This window comes from Pochonia chlamydosporia, chromosome 2, assembly GCF_001653235.2.
Source record: "Pochonia chlamydosporia 170 chromosome 2, whole genome shotgun sequence".
NCBI lineage: Eukaryota > Fungi > Ascomycota > Sordariomycetes > Hypocreales > Clavicipitaceae > Pochonia > Pochonia chlamydosporia.
In genome coordinates this window covers 2,600,692-2,616,485 of record NC_035791.1, presented here as the reverse complement: position 1 = coordinate 2,616,485, position 15,794 = coordinate 2,600,692, and the positions used below count along the sequence as shown (strand labels likewise).

Here is a 15,794-nt window from a genome sequence, read left to right as displayed (position 1 = left end):
AATGGTAACCCGCAGCAACTTCATCCGTTTTCTCTCCCCCGGAAAACCTCAGCACGCATCCGCGGCATGCAAGAACCGCATGTACGTGCCGAGCCAACGCTCCAGAGCAATCGTGCCTGGTCACAGCGCAATCCATAAATTGCAGCAAGCGCGTCCAACGCGCCAATTCGGGACCACCCCCAAAGATATCATTCACAAGTCCTCTCCCGAAAATGATTCCGGCCACCTTGACAAGCCTGCATATGCATCTCCCAAGCCACCTCTCCCAAGAGTTTGCTTACCACCGTCATGCATGACCGATCACCAGCTGAGCCGTGGCTTGGTTCGACCACAGCAGGTCGCTCCGAACCCATCCTGCAGCTTTGTCCATCACCACATCCCTCGGCGGACTCCGTAGATTGTCGTCCCATTAACGTTTCCTGTGCAACATGACACGTAGAATGGCGACATGCCAGGCACCGCTTTCAGCTTGTAGAGATGTCTTTGTCCTGGCTTGTGCGTTACTGTACGGACTGCTGGAATTCGGATTTGCTGCACGGTTTGTTCCGTACTTCTGGCAAGGACGTACAACAATCTGGTCAATTGGAATCGTTAGTTTGTGACTCTCTCTGTGCGGACTTCTTCTCTCACAAAAAAGTCATGAATCCAAATTAGAAGATCTTCAAATTTAGTAGCCGAGGCCTCGTGATACAGAGCAGAGTGCTGTGTGATGTTGTCGTCCAGATCTGTCTCGAAAAACCATGTTGGTTGCTTACCTACCAAACGAATCGACAACGAAGTAATCAACAGACACAATCACTGTACAAGTAAAATGGGTGTGTACGAGCACTCATGCAGTGTTTATCCGCCGTTGTAGTCCGTTCGGAGGCGCCATCATATTGTATCACATTAGCAAGAACCGTCTGTAGACTTTGTACCAACAACTCTATACATTGACACCATGATACGTTTCCAAGCGTTGAGGAGGCAATGTACGACAAGTTCTTACGCATGGGTCACGGCATAGAATGCGTCCAGTTCAGCCGAATTGACTGTTAGTAATGGAGCATTCAACACATCGGGCTTGTTCATCTCCTTAGGTGTTCGCGAATATTCACATGCGCCTTTTCTGGAACATCGTCATCCCAAAATTCTGGTATCTTGTTGTCTCTTCTCTCGGCCAGGGGAACAGCCCAAGGGAAAAAAAACCCTCAGGGCCATGTCTTGAGTCTTGAGAATCCCTACATACACCGTTCCACCTAAACCCCAAATATAAATAACGTAGCGCGTGCTTGAACCCTCGTGCTATATGTCTCGCATCCCAATGGCCAACAACTCTGCAACATCTATCCAGGGTATCCAAGTATTGGGGTCTGAGTGGCTAGCTAGGCTGTTCCCGCCGGCATGGTCCGCAACAGCATGATACAGAAACCGGAATGAAGGGTGCAAGGACAGAGATTAGTTGGTGCAAGTATTGTTGGGCCCGAGATGCAGATATTGCAATATTGGAGCGCTTTGGACACGGACTTTCGAGAAATGACGCGCTGTATGCCTATCACCAAGAGAGCAGTTTCGCCATGCCTGCCCTTCCCAGCAAATCATCACCCAATCGTCGAGGAGGATCCTTTGTCAACCCAAGCATGACAAAAAACAAAACTTGAGAGTAATATTCCGGCATCTGCAGTAGCACCACGTACAACCCAGTGTCCGACATTGCCCGCAGCTCAACAAAGAGAACGACCTTTGATTCTGCAGTGCCAGCGCGGTCCAGAAACACTGATGCGGGTGAGATAACGGCTACGGATCCAGAAGCCACAGTTATCGACCAATTCGACGCTCAGAGCGGTGAGCAATTTTTGTTGGGTCTGGTGAACTTGCCCTTTGTTATCCCAGAATCGGTGGACATCGGAGCCTTTCAAACCTGCAGAAGAGGCTCACACATTGCAACACAACATTGTCTCGGTGAAATCCTGCCGAAAATTCCAAGCCGTTTCATTGCAAAAACGTTGCACCTGCGGTCCAGACCTCCGAGGCTCGACCACAGGCGTCCGCCCTCAAGCAGCCACTGCGATTCCTGAAAGTCGAAAACTGCAAACTTGTCTCACACGATGTTTCTGCGAGCCGAGATCGGCCAAGGTGACATCTTTTGAAGGGCATCCGAGCGTGTCTAGAGACCAAACTACCGGAACCCTTCAATTCAATTTCACGAGTTTGTTTGAAATGCTCCGTCCCATTTGACCCTCAGCTATAGGTCTGGCTTGGTGTGTTTCTTTGTCTCAGGGACAGAAAGTGCAACTTTCTCGACAATTTCAGCTAATTTTGCTCCAGGCTCTGAAGAAACGTTATCCTTTAGCGCGTGCGTAGCTTGCTTAAATTCTGACTTTAAGGCTGGGGGTGACAAAACGGTGCCCTCGACCAGGTTTTCCATCTTCTTGAAGTAGTCTTTTTCCTTGACGAACCTGGTCAAGTACATGGTGGGTTTCTTGGACGGCTTGGTTTCCATACGGCGTTTGATGGCTTCTTCGTAGGCGCGGTCGTATACGTCAAAATCAACCGCCGTCGGGGAATCGGCTACTACATCTGGGGTAGCCTCGTCTCTGGCAAAAGCGTCTCGTGCTCCAGTACCAATTCCAAGCAGGAGGGGCTCTTGATCCCCAATCTCTCGGGCGTGACCCTTATCGGCGTCTTCATCTTGGTGGCCGAGTAAATGTCGACGGCGAGCCAGGAGAGTTTCTATCTCTTCGGCCTTAGCTTTCTCATCTGCTGCGTTGAATGGCTCTTCGCCTGACATGACGGGTTGAAGCGATGTCGAGGAGCTGGCTGCACTCGTATCTTGCCTAGCCCGGATTTTGGCCAACTGAGTTCTGAACTTGTGAATTGCCTTCATCATGGAAAGTAGATGATTAACCTTCCTCGTAAAAGCCCGGTTTAATTCAAGTTCATTGGGGGGCTCAATAATGTGTTCGCAGTTATCTTCGACAGACAATAAGGGATCCGACCCGCCTTTGGTCACCCACGGGTGCTCCTGTGCAGAACGACGAAGTTAGCTGAGAGAAGGGAAGAAGAAAATACAATCACGGTATTTGAACACAACAAGACAACACATACCCTTAGGTCAAGCATGGTGATTCGTTTGGACGGATCCTTGTCGAGAATTCTGCTCATCAGGTCTGTAAAATCAGAATCCTCGCCATTAGGGATATAGGGGCTGTCTGTCTTGATAGCATCATAAATCTCCAGAACGCCAGGCCGATTGAAAGGTATCTTGCCGTATTTCAGGCAATAGAGCGTGACGCCCATGGACCAAATATCAGCTGCTTGCCCAGAGACTTCTTGATGTTTGCCACAGAGCTCTGGTGGCATGAAGGCAGGCGAACCCGCAGACTTGGAGATTTTCATGTTGTCAGGTTTGTCAAACATCTCTGAAACGCCAAAGTCCACAATCTTCAGAACCTCGTCATCCGAGAGCAGCAAATTATCAGGCTTGATATCGCGATGGATAACCCCGTGGGCATGCACTATCTACCCGTGTCAGAATGCAAGTAACAACCACATGCTGAAAACTCCGGATCCAGCGAGACAGTCACATGGTGGAGTAGAGAAACCTACAGTATTCAATACCCAAAAGTAGATCCCGGAACCAGCAGCGGCAAGACTCGTCGTTGTATGGGTCAGCACTGTCGTCCAAGCCGACATTCATAATGACGCCTTTCTTGCACATCTCCATGACCATGTACAACGAGTCTTCTTCAGGATCGTCCAGAACTTCAATTAATTGGACCAAGTTGGGATGATTCAGCTTTTTCATAATGGCAATTTCCTCTCGAATCAGAAACAATGCATCGCTCTGCTCCCCAGCCCGTAAACCTGTCAGCTGAGGTGACAGTGGCCCCCCAGCTCTACGAGGCCGTGGAAGACGTTGACCGGGGGAACTCTGTGGTCCTAGTCGGAGAATATGCGACTGTGCTCGTTTTCTTAATCGAGTTTTGGAAAATTCTTTGACGGCCTTTGGTGCGGCAAGGTCAGGGGTGAATCTTTGATGTGCTGCAGAAGGAGGAAGAGCAGAAAAGAACTTACAAACTCATTGCCGAACTGATCAGTTGCGCGGTGAACGGCGCCATACGAACCCCTACCAATCTCCTCGACGATAACATACTGGTTGATTCGATGATACGTCCTTCCGTCGGATTCATCGCTGGTGAATTCAACACGGGCGTCAAGGGTTTCCTATTCGGGCAATACAGTGTTAGGTGACAGCATCTTTACCTACAAAGGCATGGATGTTGCTGACAATGCTGCCCGCTTAAAAGGAGAAATCTCACCTTGATTTCTCTATGCGCACTGGGGGTACGTTTGTGGTGTCTCATGGGGCTGGAATAACCGCGTAGAGCAGGAGGCTCTGAACTGCCGGGCTGTTGTTAGCAAAGGTAGGCCAGAAAACGGCTCTCCAAGCGCTGGCTTTCCGTTGACTTACACGGTAGTTGCAAGGGGAGGCCGCGACCTGTCCAGGGCTTCTTGGTCATCATCTACATGGTCAATGGTGAGTTGAGGCGAGGACATGTTCGTAGTGTGCGGCTGTTGCTCCCCGACGATTGGGACGGTCTTGCTAGACATCGTGAGCAGTGGCTCTGGGCCGTGCGGTTTTGCCACAGGCCTGTGTTTGGGTTCTAGTTGGGAAGCTTCACCAGCTTCCGAGTAAGTCCAACTTAAAGTACTTGACCAAATTTTATGTGCAGTCTGAAAGGACAATAATGCGGTAGGGCTGAGAGTCCAAGAGCCTTGATGCGAGGCTGCCAAGCGGAGATCGGCGTTGGAGCCCAGTCATCCAGATGGTGCGGCTGGAAATGGAGCTGGAATCAAATCAATTGGTGGTCTGGTGGGACGAGGGACGGGTATTCTGTGATTGGGGATGGAACTGTCGAGGTTCGTAATTCAGTCGAGAGCTACCCTACGTGCTATGGTAGGCAGCGGTTCTCGATACCGATCGAACGTAGAAGAAGCCGGGCAGGTGGGAAAATATGACAAATAAGCCTTGTGAGCTTCGCAGCAATGGCTAATATAGTATTGAGTGTGAGTTGGCGCAATCGTAAAAAAAAAAAGTATGGTGACAAGCGAGTTTCGATTCACGACGCCTTTGATTTTGATCCAAGTGCATCTTTCTGTCTCTAGGTGGGGTCAACTGGTGTGGTATAGTGTGGTGGTGGAAAGTGGACGGTGGACGGTGGATGGTGGAGATTCGAGAGGAGGCGGGGTGCCTCGCTCCTGCTTCCTTGGTGAGTGGTGAGAAAGTGCCTGATAGGTCCAGTCCACCAGACCGTGACGGACCTCCACAACAACCAACCTTCGACGTCGTCTGGATCAACATCGCGCTCTCGGAGTACACCAGTGGAGGGAGTCAACCGCATGTCTATTGCTCGTCTGCCTTTGGAAGACAAGCTCGTTTGCTACCCAATTCGACAATTTGGGCGCCGAGTGACTGTCCGACGAGGCTGAGTGCATTCAACCGCCTTCTTGCGGGTTGAATCACCATCGTAAAATACTGACTGTCTCCATCTGACCCCTGAGCTGCTCGCCTACCATCACCATGGCCGTCTTCTCCTTCTACATATTCGATCGCCACAGTACGTCACTTGCTTATCCTGCAACAAAATATCTTCCAAATCGCCGCTAACCAAAACTCAGCCGAATGTATATACACCAAATCATGGCTACCCGCCCAACGGCCCTCCTCGCGCACTGGCACCAGTGCCTCCGACGACGCTAAGCTCATCTTCGGAACCGTATTCTCTCTGCGCAACATGGTTCGCAAGCTGGGCGGTGACGACGACGCCTTCATCAGCTATCGTACGGGGCAGTACAAGCTTCATTACTACGAGACGCCAGCAAATTTGCGCTTCGTCTTGCTCACTGACACGGGCTCGCCAAGTATGCGAAATGTCTTGCATCAGATATACATAAATCTTTGGGTAGAATATGGTACGTCTTGTTGGCTAGGAACAATCTCTGGTTCAACACAACCCCTTTTTCCTGTTTTCCTGCTAACGTGGACCACCTGGTGTCGGCAGTTGTCAAGAATCCACTTGCGCCTGTCGAACATAAGGGCGGCGAAGGCGTCAAGAATGAACTGTTTGAGCTGGGCCTAGACCAATTTATTCGTGGCTTGCTGTGAAGCCGCCGTACATGACGACTGCATCAAGAATCTAAAAGCATGGCTGATTCCGGCACCAGGCTCGTTTGCCAACGGTGTTCAAGCCAATCTCCTAGCTCGCCATTGAACAACTACGGCGCCGACTGTACGTGCTCTGAGACAGTGGCAGACTGTATAGCGGTATATAAACCCGTGGATGGCCTATATCTCGTTATAGACACAAAACGCGCATTATAGCCGTGGAGACCTTCAAAATGGTTCAGTCTCCCTCCAGCCTCGAGTTGCGCACGGCTTTGAAAGCTTCCTACAGGTGGAGTATTACAAAGGGCGGAGGGATAGTTTGAATGCAGCGCTGCAGCAAGTTTGCCAACAATTGATGACTAGACTACTTTGCTTTAATGGTCAGTACATAGCCTCCATCACGTCTTGCACTCCAAAGCTCGTTCAAGTGCCTTTAACGACATCCTCGTGCATTCTCAAGTTCTATTGCTCGCCTCGCACAGCTGTGTGGTGAGTCACATAAACCCTCGTCAAGTGCAAGGAGCTTGAGAGAAGCTTACAAGTACCAAGGTGTGTCCTTGAGAGCACAATGGGGGACTTCGCACTCCAACTTTAACAATAGTCCTTTCTAATAATAACGTTCCAATTATCAGTGGCAAAGTGCTGGCCGAGAGCCATCACACAAGCTTTGAGAATCATTTCTGCACCCTGGGCTATCCTGCCAAATGATTCTAGTCTCTTCCACCTGGGGTTCTAAGGGACCTTATGTTAGCCGAGCCGCATCATGCCGTTGCACACAAACAGAGAAAGCACTTACATCATTGCACCACCAGATGGCCGTGTCATACGAGCAGCTAACTCGACCACACATACCAGGACCAGGTGAGGATGCAGGCTCACCAGGCACTCCCTGGAGGTACTTAATCCCGTCCTTTGCAGCGTCTCTGTCTCCCATTTCCCAGCCGTGCCCCGGCTTACAATAGATCATTTTCCAGCTACCCTGGATCCAACGCGCGTCTAGAGTCTTCTCGGCAGAGACATCGGGGTTGCGCGCCAAATATTCCTCCTTGTACGTTGGGTTCAGCGCAGCAGCCTGGCGATCGACACTCTCAACGGTGCCCGTAAAGTTCATGACTTGTCCTGGAAATACTTCCACTTCCCACTGTAACTCATGGACTCCATATCCGGGGACTCCCGATTCGGGGACAAGAGCAGGAGAGGCTAGGACCTAACACAGGAGTCAACAATTTGCAACGAGTTCTATTCCTGCTTGATCTCGCTTCTCACCTTGGCCGCCAGCGGAAGCAGGAGGAAAACCCTGGACGCCCACATTATAGAAACTTTGACTGTTCACGAGTAATCCGCAATACAAGCGTGTACGGGCCCACGAGAGAGACAAGATCGGCACTTGGAGCCAACTTATATGCCTCTCGCATCGAGCTACAACATGAGCGGGGAAAAAAAAAAAAAATAAAACTGACGCAGCAGCAACCCCATGTCGTTCATAGCTTGGTGGAATGTCTTGGGTTTTTAGGTACCCATGCAAGGACGCAGTATGACTCTGTGGTAGTAGATGCACGCTATTTTTTGATATGAGAGAAGCAGACAATAACACAAGCAATGACAAACAGACTGACTACTTTGTCTGCAATCATCACTACATCCAACTTTCTATTGTGGTGGGAAGAGAATACAGAAGCGTTATTTATGCGAGACTTGCGAGGTCAGCATGAGGCCGATGCTGCGTCGGGTTTGTCGACTGCAGCGTTTAGACCCCCCCTTGAGTGTTGTGCAAGTTGGTTCTAGGCAGAAGATGATTCTGATCATTTCTTATATGTGACAAATCTTTGAAATGGAAAACATTTCATTATTGCTCGTTTTAAAAAGGACGATGCTCATGACACCATGATGAACAGTCCCATGCTGTACATTCTACAGATAGAAGTGACCCATGCCAAAGACTCAAAAAAATAGGGGAAAAAAAAAAAACCCGTGCCTGTATCAGTCGTACATGACGCCCCCCTCATGCCAAAATCATCACCTCAAGTACATGCCCAGTTTATTTCATTCAATACAAAAACATGAGATATATCGTGAACCCTCATCGTCATGAGTTCTTTTGCAACGCCTTCTCCCACGCATCCTCAAAGCCACCTGGTGAATCCACCATGACAATACTGTCCCCCGCATCCGTCTGCTTCCCCTTCTCGAGAGGCTGAAGGAGTTGTGACTCTACATCACGTTTGCTAATGTTCACGGCGCTCCCCATGATGCCTTCGTCGCGGATCTCGTTCTCCCAGTTACTCGAGTAGACCACAGCCGCAAAGGCTTCCAGAGCACGTACTGTCTCCATGTCTGTGAGGTACTCGTTGGGTACACCGTTGCCGATGACGTGGGCTTGCCTGGTCAAGACTGATAAGATCTTGGGTAGGAGGATGAGTTTAGAGTGACGAAGCTCCATGGACTCTGGCGGCGGGAAGGGCGATTGAGAAGGAAGCTCAAATGCTTCCGTGGCTAGCTTCTTGTCAACCAGCGTTTCAAAGGCAGCGTCCAGGATAAGGGTGAGGACGTGTGAGAAGGAAGGCGACTCGATCAGGTCGGCCGTCTCGTCCAGCAGCCGTCTAAGGGCAGCGGGTGAGGGTTCAGCAGCGGCACCTCCCTGCATGGAATTGTCTTCCAGGATGCCCGACTGGCGAATAACGTCTTCCTCCTGATCGCGGGGGGGGAGCAAGAAGGTTAACCAGTCTGCTTGTCGACGTTCCTCTGCGGTTGCACCCTCGACCAACTTCCGGACTTCCATGGTGAGGTCACTGAATCGATCAAAGCTGACCAAGTCGCGGGGGCTAAGACTTCCAAACACAGTTCGTACTGCACTTTCAACACGGTTCATGACTTGCACCCAGCCCTTATTCAAGAGCCACCAGCTAAAGGTGAGATACTTGCGGTTGGTGTCAAAGTCGCTGCCGTATGCGTGCTCAGGATTATCATCGTCGTTGTTTTCGAGGCTAATGGTGGCTTGCTGGGAGCCAGTGGCGAGAGCTACGACGCTAGATAGATAGCTCCGCCGGCCAAGGAGGTTCAGTTGGACGCGAGTCAACATTGTGAGGAGAGCGAGTGTGTAAATGAGAGTGAAGGCTCGGGTAACGGCTATTTATGAACAATAGTCAGCAATCCGATTAGTAAATCAAGATGATGAATTGCCATAGCCTCGTATATGGAACAGCAATCGACGTACCGCTGATTGTTAAATCGTCCCAAAGCTGTCGCTTTGTCTTGCGAGATACTCTCGGCGAAACTGCACCATCCTGTTGGGCGGCGTCTTGGCCAGCGGCAGCAGAGAAGGGCGTAGGCGAAGCAATCTGGCTCGCATGAATGCCACTCTCGCTATGCATGCTAGCCGAAGTAGCCATGCTCTTGCCATCCTCCTCGGTCATGGTAGTGTCCGCAATGCTGGGAGGACTAGTCGTCGACTCAGAGACACCACTCTTCAAGCCCTTTGTAGAGCCCTTGATCTGCTGAATCTCGTATGTGATTTGTTCCGTGTTCATAACACCAATGACATTACTGGTAGCGGTGGGAAGCAGGGCGAGGACGGTAAAGGTGCAGTCTTCTTGGTTCTGCTCGAAGCGGCGCCGGAGGCTGTGATGGCAGGTTTGTCAGTGCACAGAGCTTCTCATGATGAATTCGTGACATTGAATGCCAAAGGTATCAAGACATGCAAAACACTCACTTCTCCTTGGCGATGCGATCGCTGCTCATACGCTCGCGCGCATCATTGATCTTGTTCAAGACATATTGGGTGGCAACGTATCCCGCGCCAATGATGCCAACACCAATGGCAATGGGCGTCCTATTGTTGCGCAGCCAGCGGCGCGTAGAGGAGAACATGGCTGAGGACGAGGAGAAAATCGAGGGATAGTGGTGATTTAGATCATGGAATAGGCGGGCATGCCAAGCCCATTGAACACAAGGAAGGTTATGTATAATCAGGCGCGAACAGGTCCCCTCGTGATGCCAAGTCTAAAACCCACGGGAAAGGGAGAGCCGAGTTTAAGCAAACGACATGTGAGGAAGACAAGGGGCGAGAATAAGGAGCAGGGGGGTTTTCTCCTTTCTTTCTAAAATTAATGTTGAGGAGGTGGTGTGCAGCAAAAAACGAGAAAACGAAGCGTTCAATGTGAGTTGGAGAATGCAGCGAGGGCGTGGTAAACTTGACTTGACTTGACTTGACTTGTGGGTTGCGTCGATGATGGTGGCCGAAGATGCAGCTCCGGCAGCAGGTGCCCCAGCACGCACCTTCCGCCATGGCTTGGCTTGGCCGTTGAATGGATAGAGTGGGACTTGACAATTATGGGAGCTTTGGGGAGCCGAGGCCTCGGTTCCCGAGGAGAGCGCCACACCACACCACGGGCATGCTGGCAATTCGTGACAGGAACGGAGCCTCGGGGTAAAGAGCCTGGTACCTTTCACGCTGGTGAAGGCTGTATTCGGTACTTGCTGCCACAGAAAGCAAGTGTCAAGTTGGGCTGTGGCGAGGGCCTGGCATTGTGGCTGGTGCAACGGGAGTCTTGCAGCAAGGTGGCTGGGAGTGATGTACGGAGTACTGGGACTTGATACTTGGGCGGGCGGAGTGCTCCGTAATGGTTCAGTGATGCAGTAAGCTATGCTTGGCTTAACATCCAGATGTCACATCCCATGACATGCACCATCTGAGCAGCTATGGTGGCACTGGGGCCAATGGTCTGGTCCCATTTACGGGCCAAGTCTGGCTGGAACCGGATCGGATAGCGCTATCAGCCCATCTGTAGCCCTCCAGTGGCAGCACCAGACTGAACCCAGATGCAGCCAGTAACCAGCGTCGAAGCACCTGCTTACGCCTGACATCCAAGTCCAGTCTGCTTCTCAAATGGGCTCAACGGTACAGATGTCCATTGAAGAGCCCCGGCCAGCACCTGCAAATGCCCCTCATCACTGCTCAATGCTTCCCCCGCCCCGCCAAAGCAAGCTCTGACGTCGCGCGGCTGATCAAGAAACCACTCCGCCTTCAAGCCTTCCATGTCCATCTTCCAGCTCACCTCCGGCTCACCTCACCTCTATTCTTGCCCTCTCCTCACTTCAGTCGAGCTCTGTGCCGGACGCAAGCTCACACCATCCGAGCGAAAAAAAACCACAAGAGCCAACATCCTCCCGTATTCTCCCATATCCCATCCGCAACATCCTCACCACCGCCATACAATGGACCAGCAAAAGGACCCGCCAGAGTTTATACTCGACGTGTTTACCGATCCCCGCTCCGTCCGGGATGTCGTCAAAGGTCAGTCACATCGTCACCAATAGCCAACGTCGCGCCGACGGCAGCGCAATTTTAACCCGCCCTATCCTCCATATCACGCTTCCTCAATCACCAACCGGCATCTCGGGATAATACATGAAACGAAAAAAAAAAATACAAAATAACTAACATCTTCCCGCAAGGCATCCTCCACACCATCTTCTTCACACGTTTCTTCCCATCCCTTACGCCCCGCACCCGCGATGTCCTGGACCTTACCCTACCGTATGTCGATGACGACGAGCTCGAAACCATGATTGACCAGCGCGCCTCGGCCCTCGAGCGCCAACTCGACGCTGAGCGCTCCTCCGGCGGTGGAAATCACGCTGCCACCAATGGCGGTGGCCGCGGACAGGTCGCCATCCAGTTCTTCGAGAAGCGCCGTCGCAAGGCCTGGCTGTCCCGTGGTGACGAGGAGGTCTGCTGGGAGAGTTGGACTCTAAAAGTGACTGTTGCTGAGCCCAGGACCGAGAGTGGTATGCCTTGTCTCATTCCCAAATCCTATATGTTCCTCGGGAGAATAGCTGTCCTTGCTTCAGCAACATGATGTTTATTCCTGCTGCTAACTCTTTTTATAGAACGAGCCAAAGTTCGTCGCGCCATGGAGCAAACTCTCCTTACAACCGCCATGAAAATCGTCACCTTTGCCAACGCTCACAAAGATCACATCCCGCCCATCACCGCACAAGGCGGCAATCCGTTCCCGTTCAAGATCAACATTGATCAAAAGGAGACAGGTTGGGCTGCCCGGATGAGAATCTACTAGTCCCCTCGCCTCGGAAACCGCACACACTTCATACACTTCAACATGTAACACAATCAGCACACGATCAACTAGCTCCTGATGATAATCACCTGCCAAGCCCTCTTGTATATAGTACACCATACTTTCTGATGACATATTCGGCGTTGGATGGAAAGGCGCATATTGCTTGACATAGATACCCCCTACGATAGTTCACACGAAACCAATATCAATCAATCCACCACTACTACACTACCACCTCTCCGCATCAGTGTCGTGCCTCATCATTGCTCCTGAACCATTCACTAGAACTCCCCAAAAGTCACCGTTGAGAAAGGCAGTTGTTGAATGACAACGTCGATACATCATTGAATTTCTTCACAGGCTAAAATATATTATAATAAACACCTTGATACCGATCCAAACGTACAATAACTCGTCCAAACCGTGCTGCCGTCTCTAGTTTGCTAATCCTGACTCCCTTCATCCAAACCAAGTAAAAGCAAGAAAACTGCGCCTCGGGGCTATAACCGCCAGCAATCAAACGACCAGACCTGCCAAACTATAATGCGTCAAGGCAAAAACAAGCAATAGCTAAAAACAAAGGAGTCTTAAAAATAATCATGGGGTAAATCCAGTACCAATAAAACATCCCAGACCTTATTCCTAACATGGGCATACCTTAATGTGCATCATTACCGTGACAATTTAGCCGCGAAGCTCCCGCGGAGAATAATTTCCCGCTCAACAGCCACATATCTAATATTCCTTTTTGTCTGAGATCCATTCTGTCGTTCAGGTTCTTGGTAGCACCATCACAGACGGGTGGGCTTCTCAGAGTAACGTCTCGCCTCTCTCTTCGTCAATTCATTAATGTCATAAAAATGATCTTTGCGTATACATGGCTTATCCGTTTTTCAACAGCCATTTTTAAAAGGCAGTCGAGTAGCTTCGTCCAAGCGATGGCTTGCCACCCTTTTGTTGTTGTTGATGTCTTGAAGATTGTGACCCAGATCCAATCTTCTCGAAGCCTTGCAAGATGTCCAGACCAGTAAAGTCTGTGGCCCCATTGTTGCCGTGAGAGCCAAAATCTGTAGGATCAAGACCCAGTGTTGGCCAGTCATTGTCGACCGAGAGCTCCAACATGGCAGTGAACTTGCTCGGCGAGGCTAGCCGTGATGGGGACTGCTGGAAAAGCTTGGATGGAGAGCCCAAGCCCTCAAATGCCTTGCTAGGTGTCTCCAGAAAGCGTGATGGGGAGTGCTCAGAAACTTTGAGCAATGGGACGGAAGTGACTGATTTCCTCAGCGTGGAGTTTGAGGCTTCACCGAGTGCCGACGTGGACACAGATCTGTCCAATCGAGCCCGCTTGGCAGAGCGCTTGACGGGGGAACCAGCGTCGACTGATCCGATACCAGGGAACAGAGGGTCTTCCAAAGAGGTAAAGTCCTGGAAGATGTCAAATTCGGTTGAGGGCATCCCCAAGTCATCAAAGGAGTATACAGCATCATCCAAGTTGAATGCGGGACTCCAAGGAACACTGTCCTCTCCAATTCCGGTCACACGGCGCAACGGGGATTGCAGCATATGTCGAACCTTATCACGATGTATGCGCAAGTTGGTGTTTGGCGAGACGGACGGCGGTGGTCGGACAGGGGGCTTCATTTTCACGACCGGGGTTAATGGCGGTAGCGTCTGGTGCTCGTTTGGTTGTCGCAGAGGTGAGGATGAAACGGGACCATAGAGTGATAGAGACCGAGACTTGGTCGGACTCAGTGGAGAGGAGTTGCGAATGCGGGCGATTTCCTCCTCGGCACGGCCGCGTGTAAGGCGAGGTCGATCGGCTTCCGACGTCAGTAGCAAGGCCTTTTGGTTTGGTCGCATCACTGAGGATTCCAAGGAAGAGATGTATCCGCTGTCGTCCATTGACGCAAACTTGCGCTTGTGAGATCGGGAAATCGAGGACACTGGGTTTCGGGCGAAGGGCGGTGGTGTGCCACTTCGTGCCTCCACGTGCCTAGCGACGGGAGGCGACGAGTGCATATTGGCAGGCAACGGAGAGTATAGGGATGAATCAAGAGGTAAGTCATTATCCGTAATCTTGTCGCCGACATCTTCTGGGCCAATGTTATCTGAGATTGGAATCGTGGCATCGGATGAAAGCTCTGCGTGCATAGGATGTGTGGCTTGCGAAGTAGGCAGAGGTGGGAGCGTCGAGTGATGCATCGGTGCTGGCGGAGGCAGTGTCGGTTCTTGAAGAAGGGGAGCTGTGGCTGGTCTTGACGGTTCGAGACGTGTTGACATTACTGGAAGATTTTCCGCCGTTGGTGCCGACTTTCGTGTGGGCTTCTCTTTGAGGAACTGAAATTCGGTACCAGGCTCAATGCCCCAGTAGTTGCCCTTGCCGGGGTCATCCTTGGGCCGCTCAATTTTAATGAAGTTCTTGTGAAGACTCAGGTTGTGTCGAATGCTGTTCTGCCATCCAGCATCATTGGGGTTATAGAAGGAGTAATTGTCACTGATCCACTTGTAAATTTGTGCGAGGGTGAGTCGACGCATGGGAGATCGGAGGATGGCCATGCCAATGAGCTGAGCGTAGCTGTGCTGTGGTTTCGCCCCATCATCTGCAATGGGAGGAAATGAATCGTGGGGAGGAAGAGTCGGCTCCTCAGTTTTGGCCTTCTTCATTGGTCTTGAGTCTTTGATTTGGGGAGCGTCCATCAATCCTCGCTTGCCATTTGGTTTCTGAAAGTAGCTTTCGACCGACAAGTTTATCGTTGGTGGAGCCGGAAAAATCTGAGGATGAACGTTCTCCTTTCCAAAGGTCATCATGTCGAAGTGTGGTCGCTGAGGACCCGTTTTGAATTTAGATAAATGCGGCTTCTTCTGAAGTGAATCTGTCGTAGGTCCCTTGCCCATGGGAGGCGCCATTGACACCATGTGAAGCTTGTTGCCGTGTGATGAAGTAGCTTTCAGGGGTGATCGAGGTGACGATGACCTCGCTTTATGGGGCGACAAGTTCATGCCGCTGGCCGTCGGGGGGTTGAGGACGACGTTGGAATTTGAACTGCTCAAGGGGCGTCGAGCAGGCTTTGTGACTGAAGGCATCGGAGCGTGGCTCGTCATGGGAGCGCTTCGATCGAATACGTCGTCTTGAAATATGTGTAGCGGCTCATTTGGGCCGGAAAATGGCGTAGCTCTGGCCATTGTGGCCAAATAGAGCTGCAAGTACAAGCCTCGAACGCGTTTTTAGCAACAGGCTGCGTGAATGCAAGGCACAAGCCTAGGTTAGAGTCGTTAGTCAAGCCAAAATCTTGGGAGTTCAAACGGCTTTCCGGCTGGTGTATTGCATCCGTCATCCAGGCAGCTGTTTTTCGAGTGCGGGACCCAACAGTCACAACAGTTGATGGATGAGCTGGCAAAGGTAAAAATAGGGAGACAAACGCAGATAAAATAAAACATATGCAACGTACCTGAATGAAGCTGTACTGTTAAATTGACTGTGGGTCGTGAATGCAGGGCGCGCGGACGTTGGTCTCGAAAATTGGTTTTGCGTACGGACTGCCGAGCGCAGTATGGGGATTGAGGCG

General features: G+C 51.1%; 6 protein-coding genes across 6 annotated transcripts; 2 read left to right on the top strand and 4 right to left on the bottom strand.

Moving 5' to 3' along the window:
• Positions 1-2,224: 2,224 nt before the first annotated feature.
• On the bottom strand, positions 2,225-4,593 carry VFPPC_02907 (calcium/calmodulin-dependent protein kinase; the record flags this gene model as incomplete). The annotated part of the gene is made up of 6 exons (XM_018282486.1): positions 2,225-3,004; positions 3,088-3,497; positions 3,589-3,985; positions 4,057-4,206; positions 4,302-4,383; positions 4,454-4,593. The coding sequence occupies 6 exons, from the start codon at positions 4,591-4,593 to the stop codon at positions 2,225-2,227; spliced, it is 1,959 nt and encodes a 652-aa protein (XP_018146972.1).
• Positions 4,594-5,563: 970 nt separating this feature from the next.
• Positions 5,564-6,148, top strand: VFPPC_13354 (TRAPP complex subunit (Bet5); the record flags this gene model as incomplete). The annotated part of the gene is made up of 3 exons (XM_018291131.1): positions 5,564-5,600; positions 5,662-5,955; positions 6,045-6,148. The coding sequence occupies 3 exons, from the start codon at positions 5,564-5,566 to the stop codon at positions 6,146-6,148; spliced, it is 435 nt and encodes a 144-aa protein (XP_018146971.1).
• Positions 6,149-6,739: 591 nt separating this feature from the next.
• On the bottom strand, positions 6,740-7,459 carry VFPPC_02906 (hypothetical protein; the record flags this gene model as incomplete). Its single annotated transcript, XM_018282485.1, has 3 exons — positions 6,740-6,880; positions 6,945-7,355; positions 7,415-7,459. 3 exons carry the CDS (start codon positions 7,457-7,459, stop codon positions 6,740-6,742), a joined length of 597 nt encoding a protein of 198 aa, XP_018146970.1.
• Positions 7,460-8,234: 775 nt separating this feature from the next.
• On the bottom strand, positions 8,235-10,015 carry VFPPC_02905 (peroxisomal biogenesis factor 3; the record flags this gene model as incomplete). The annotated part of the gene is made up of 3 exons (XM_018282484.1): positions 8,235-9,274; positions 9,363-9,766; positions 9,858-10,015. The coding sequence occupies 3 exons, from the start codon at positions 10,013-10,015 to the stop codon at positions 8,235-8,237; spliced, it is 1,602 nt and encodes a 533-aa protein (XP_018146969.1).
• Positions 10,016-11,362: 1,347 nt separating this feature from the next.
• On the top strand, positions 11,363-12,225 carry VFPPC_13353 (hypothetical protein; the record flags this gene model as incomplete). The annotated part of the gene is made up of 3 exons (XM_018291130.1): positions 11,363-11,441; positions 11,603-11,935; positions 12,038-12,225. The coding sequence occupies 3 exons, from the start codon at positions 11,363-11,365 to the stop codon at positions 12,223-12,225; spliced, it is 600 nt and encodes a 199-aa protein (XP_018146968.1).
• Positions 12,226-13,134: 909 nt separating this feature from the next.
• VFPPC_02904 (meiosis-specific transcription factor mei4) lies at positions 13,135-15,411 on the bottom strand (the record flags this gene model as incomplete). The annotated part of the gene is made up of 1 exon (XM_018282483.1): positions 13,135-15,411. The coding sequence occupies one exon, from the start codon at positions 15,409-15,411 to the stop codon at positions 13,135-13,137; it is 2,277 nt and encodes a 758-aa protein (XP_018146967.1).
• Positions 15,412-15,794: the final 383 nt, after the last annotated feature.